The following is a 6039-nucleotide window of genomic DNA, read 5'->3' as shown; positions in this document are numbered from 1 at the left end:
CCCCCCCCCCCCAACATCGCTTGACAACCGATACTGGTGTGTTTATGTCCTCGTAACGTAGCGGTTCGGCAAAAGAGACCGATAGAATAAGTACTAGGCTTACAAAGAATAAGTCCTGGGGTCGATTTGCTCGACTAAAGGCGGTGCTCCAGCATGGCCACAGTCAAATGACTGAAACATGTAATAGAGTAAAAGAGTAAAGAACTAAGATAAAGTATCTCTCCTACATATGCAACGAAATTTACACAGTTAATGTTTAGTTGATATTACTTCACCGTCCTGTTCTATATCCTGTAACGTACAAAATGTTCCACGTACATCTTTCATCAGAATCCTATCTTTTTTTAAGCTCACCCTACACTTTTCTCTCACCATTTCACCCTCATCATTTCTTTCTCTCAACTGTTTTTCCTCATTTCCTTTCTCCCAATCATCATCTCTCGCTCCCCATTCCTCATTTTCTCTGTCCGCATACCCTTTCCTCTCTGTCTCCCTCTCGACCTCCTGCTTTCTCATTCTCTCACATTCTCGTCTTCTCTATCTCTCTCTCTCTCACACACACACATACACACACATATTCTCTCTCTCACTCTTTCTCTCTCTCAGGTTTCTACTTCAATTTATTTAATTTTGTTTTTTGCAGGTGAAACTTGTGTTGAGAAAACATAATGCTGACATTCACTCATTAATTTTCGATGGAAGAGGAACAAATTACATATCGTGGTTCCAGGAGAGTAAACTCATTTCATCGCCGCCGTGGTTCGGAAATTACCGAGGAAACTACGAGTTTAATTATAAGTATATATTAACCACTTGTTTTTTATTCACATTTATGGTTTCTCAATGCTAATAATTACGATTTCTCATATGAGCAAAAACTTAAATATTTCGAAAATACATCACAGTTAACTATGATACATCCATCTCAATAATTAACGAGTATTAATTTATCGAGCCGCAAAATAAATATCAGAATAGATTGTGGTGAGATTCACACTCAAAATATTAATGAACAAAAATAACTCCAGAATGGCGTATTATTTGCAACCTTGTCGATTCTGCCTTTAGTCATTTTAATTGACGATGATAATGACAATGATGATTATAAGAATTCTAATAATAATTTTTTTCATTATTAGTCATAAGGGCTCACTAAAGAACATGAGTGGTAATTTTTCCCATCAGTTGTTCCTTAGCATATTTACTGATAGGGTCCTTCTAGTTTTGTTCACCAGAAACGACATTCGCTCGCCAGCAATCGAGTATTCACTAGGTCGATCAAACGGACATCAAATTTATGATCTGTGTGACCAGCCATTTTGAAATGTGAACATCCTACGGGCATATGGCGTAGTGGTTAAGAGCGCGGGCAACTAACCCCAAGATTCCGAGTTCGATTCCAGTCAGGGACCTGAATAATAATAATAATAATAATAATAATAATAATAATAATAATAATAATAATAATAATAATAATAATAATAATAATAATAATGCTCGGTAGTGAAGTGAAAGCACGTTATAAAAATAAAACTACTGAACAATAATAATAATAATAATAATAACAATCATAATAATAATAATAATAATAATAATAATAATAATAATAATAACAACAACAACAACAACAACAATAATAATAATAATAATAATAACAACATAACAATAAAAAACACCTTAGGAATGAGAATCCAGGTTCGAAATTTCCCCCAAGACACCTGATGAAGGATGAAATGTTGTATTAACAACAAGCAAGATGAGGACAAATATCCGTCAAACGTAAACAATGTAAATAATGAACATAATTCCCCATCTCTTAAGTATAGAACTGTATTATCCTATATTATCGTTATCTGCTGCTCCAACAAATATTCATCTAGGTACGATTTGGATGAACCGCAATGCTTGCTTCTCGTCAACGCAGGTGCATCGAGAAAACTTAGTCGTTACCTGTCAAAACAGGTTTTCGAGGCGTTTGGCACTCTCAGAACAGGTTTTCGAGGCGCCTGGCACTCTCCTCCAATGCGCTAACCCTACATATTTCTGCCATGCGTCTAAAATGCAATTCTGCTCCCGTGCCAGTTGGAGTACTCTTCCATCATGATTATGTGTATATAAATATTTTTTTTCAGTTTACAGAAAGAAGTAGGAAACCGTAGCTTTAAGTGGGAAATATACCGTTGGATTTACAACTGAAAGGTGAATGATAGCCAGTCTTGTCCATTCAAATACTACAAACACGTGCACATTAGTACAACTAATGACCAATAACCTCACAGTCTCTACTCTGTCTATCTCTTCTTCCGTTACGATAGTGAATTTACGGTTCTTCAAACTGGTAAAAAGCAAGCTCTTATCTACAGCCAATGCACATATTCAAAACTGCTTCTGGCAGCCATTTTTATTTTCATCCGTATCAGTTACATTTCCTAAAACTTTCGTTTCAATCTCATCTGACACTCCTTTTTAAATCTGATTTATCCAAATTACAGTTCATGTTTACTTTTTATGTTATAAATAACAAACTAAGAAAACACACTCAATAATTTCAAAGATGAAATATAAACTCATTAAACAGAACTGATTGTTGTAAATACAGTCGTAAAGTATTACATTATGATGAACGTTATTGAATCCATTAGTTGTAATATATTATTTGCAGTGACGAGTCTATCACCATCCGACCATATAATTATCATTCTGCAATGAGAGCAAAGAAGGGGGAAGACAATAACAATTATCGCATTTTTTACAGAGAGAACATCAAGGGTAAGTATTAAATTTCGTTTTCGTGTAATCTAAAATTAATGTTTGTCAGTGTTTATTTTTCTCTTTTTCCTAGATTGCTGCCCCGACATTTACTAAAAGAACAATAAGCGCCAATCATTATTGATATAAGTTTGATTTTGATAATGAAAGTAGAGGAGCTGCTGCTTCCGTAGAGATATTCACTTTCTTGCTGATTATTCATATCTGCAGGACGGCTAATCTTTCTGACTCTACATGACTTTTCTATGATGTCCTCATTTTTAATGGAGTAGCCGAAGAAACCACGAATCTCGCATACATATGTAACGATTTAATCTCGTCTACTCCACTAAAATATGGAACGGTTTGACCTCGGCTGCTCCACTAAGAATATACCCACCCCGTTCATGCTGCTGGAAAAGATAATGGACATGATTAGGTGTGTGGAGTGGAAAGCATTCGACCACCACCTGATCGTACCATCCCTAGAGTACAGTAAACATGGAATCAGATCTAGGAAACACCCACCCAAAATCAAGGACCACGAACCTTTCAAAGCAGACCTACTTGGCATCATTCTCAAGCTGAAATTCTGTAAGACCTCTTTCTCCTTCCAATACAATCTCCGGGTGGACATTAGGATTGTTAAAAAACTTAGATAGGTCCCCAGTCTTCTCTCATAAGACTAAAAACATATTGAATAGGCGCACTTGATTACCATAGACTAATAGAAAATAATATCCCACAAAATTACAGGTGCGCTTTCCCATACACATATAACGACATCAACAGTGAAGCCCAAAAAAAATAATAACTAACGAACTAGAGATAGCGTATAGGGAAGAGATCCAAGCCATTAAAGATCGTGAACTGAACTTTGCCTCAAACCCTAAATGTCACCTGATCAATCCGGCCAACTCCGAGATCGGTGTCGAACAAGCACATATTGAGAGATATCAATAACGACATAATAATGGCCAGCAGCCTTTCCCTGTGGCTCAGAACCAATAAAGACACCGTATGGTTTAACATCAACAAGGGAAGAGGCAGAGCAAGTCAACTTTTCCTCGTCTGTGTCAAAAAGATTACTGTCCAAGGCGCTTTCCTTCGCTAGGGGCTTCACTGACCTTAGCCACTGAAACATATAAGTCATTATGCATGTCATAAAGACAATGCTGTTCAACAAAGGTTTGGCATGTGTCAAGCAATCTGACACTACAGCCTCCTTTGACGTCTTGATGGAAGCCTTCGACAGTATTAACGTAAGCGACCTCATCAGGTTGTATATCCTCGATACCCTTAGGAAAAAGTTCCCCTCTGTCCTCTTTGGCCTCTACAGAGATGATGCCCTGGCCATCGCTATGGGTACAAACGGACATACACTAGACAAATCTTAGGAAAGATCTAAGCAGCACGCTTACCTCCACGGGTTTGAAAATCACTATAAAGACCAACCTCACAACTGCGGACTTCTTAGACGTTTCGCTCGACTTGGGCTCCAGTAAATACAGGCCCTGCTGCAAACCAAACGAGAAGCTAAAGTACATCATCACAGCCTTCTGCCACCCACCCATCGTATCCAAAAACCTGGTAAAATGTGTTAGTAAGAGGACCACGAACATTTCTTCCAACCAAGAGATTTTCGACGCAGCTGCCCCGTAATATAACGAGACAATGCTACCAGCGGATTTAGAGACCACATCTCCTACATGCCGGAACCCAACAGCAGCAAAAGGAAGCGTAGCAGAAATACCATTTGGTTTACCCTACCCTTCATTCTTAACACAAAAACACGTGGGCAGAATATTCTTTAAATTAGTAGATAATCATTTTACTAACCCCATAGATATGAGACCATTTTCAACAGGCACAATGTTAGAGTTTCGCTTAGCTGTGCACCCAATATTAAGAGCATCCTAGTTAGAGCCCTTAAGCCACAGAAAGAGGCAGAGTGTTCATTTCAAATTGTTAGAATAATTCCACCAAAATAACTTCATCCCATTTTAAACATTAAATGGAGTTCTTTTACTCCAAAAACAGATGTCCCTGCAACTACAGGCATCACTTCAATTAAAGCAATGATTCTGAAAAACCAAGTGAGAGAGTCCGGCCATATTGTTCGAATGGCAGATGAAAGTTACATCCAAACAACTGTTTTATGACAACCTTGCAGAGGGGAAACGCTTTCGGTGTAAACCTAAAAAGATATTTAAGGTCCGCATAAGGACTACCATGAAGTCACTTGGAATGGATCCAGAAGATACAGAAACGCTTGCTTCGGATTGAGCCGGATGGCTAACAGAAATGTGGAGTGGAGTGAAAGCGCTTGAAGAAGCCGGGATAATGCATGCAAGACTGAAGACACATTTAAAGAAGAAAGTTACCATCGAGAAGGTGAATCACAATGGAAGATTTTGTGCGCACAGTTGATGACAGACCATACCTTTCTTTTGCTGGGCACAAATCTCCTTTGCGGACCCATGAAAAACGAACCTTCACTAACTATCCGGCCTATGTGTCTGTGCACACCTTTTAGTACTATGTATGCCGTAAGTGCTACAAGTCTAATGGAGGTCTCAAAATACGTTTTAAGATCCACGGAGATCAGATCTGAACTGCATAGCAAAATTCGATAGAAATTCTAATCCGAACTGAAGTCGTTTAACATAAAACTTAAATATTACAGAGTGACAAATTCTGGATTTCATATTAATCATTGTTAATGATTTTCCTTTAAAATGTATTATAATTGTGAAATCACCTTCGAAATCAGTCCCCCAATATGCAATGAGGTAAATTTTGCTTGTTGGTTGAAAGATATCGAAGGCGAAACTAATAAATCTAAGGCTATATTTCCTGATAATCAGACACGTTCGATTAATTACATTTGCATATTAAAAATGTTTCATTACGTCTGTTTTGATTCTTATATAATTTTACACTTCAAATATTCATTTTCGGTAATCTGTATGTATTTTTCATCTAAATGGCAATGTCAGTTTTATATTTGACCATGCTCTTTATTTCACTTGATTTGTAATGACTTTTTCTTTATTTCAGATCGGGACGCAAGATTTTTTGTAGATGCTATGGTTATCTACATCTTATTGCAGTAGAATTTAGATTATACTTCAAATTATGTATACCAATGTATACTTAGATATGTGTGAGTGCGTGCATGAGTTGCCTATATACATACATTTATAGAAATAAAAAATAACATCTTTATACTTACACTTAAATATGTATATGTGTGTTTGAATGTATATATATATATATATATATATATAT

General features: G+C 36.9%; 1 protein-coding gene across 1 annotated transcript in view; it reads left to right on the top strand.

Moving 5' to 3' along the window:
• LOC106876620 (uncharacterized) overlaps positions 1-5998 on the top strand; it is a 22586-nt gene extending 16588 nt beyond the window's left edge. Inside the window, exons 4-6 of the mRNA XM_052969883.1 lie at positions 644-798; positions 2663-2769; positions 5809-5998. Coding sequence (XP_052825843.1) covers positions 644-798; positions 2663-2769; positions 5809-5864 — 318 coding nt within the window. The 3' untranslated portion in view covers positions 5865-5998. The remainder of the gene's footprint in view (positions 1-643; positions 799-2662; positions 2770-5808) is intronic.
• Positions 5999-6039: the final 41 nt, after the last annotated feature.

This window comes from Octopus bimaculoides, chromosome 8 (genome assembly GCF_001194135.2).
Source record: "Octopus bimaculoides isolate UCB-OBI-ISO-001 chromosome 8, ASM119413v2, whole genome shotgun sequence".
In the NCBI taxonomy this organism is placed as follows: Eukaryota; Metazoa; Mollusca; class Cephalopoda; order Octopoda; family Octopodidae; genus Octopus; species Octopus bimaculoides.
This window is presented reverse-complemented; position numbering and strand designations above follow the sequence as displayed.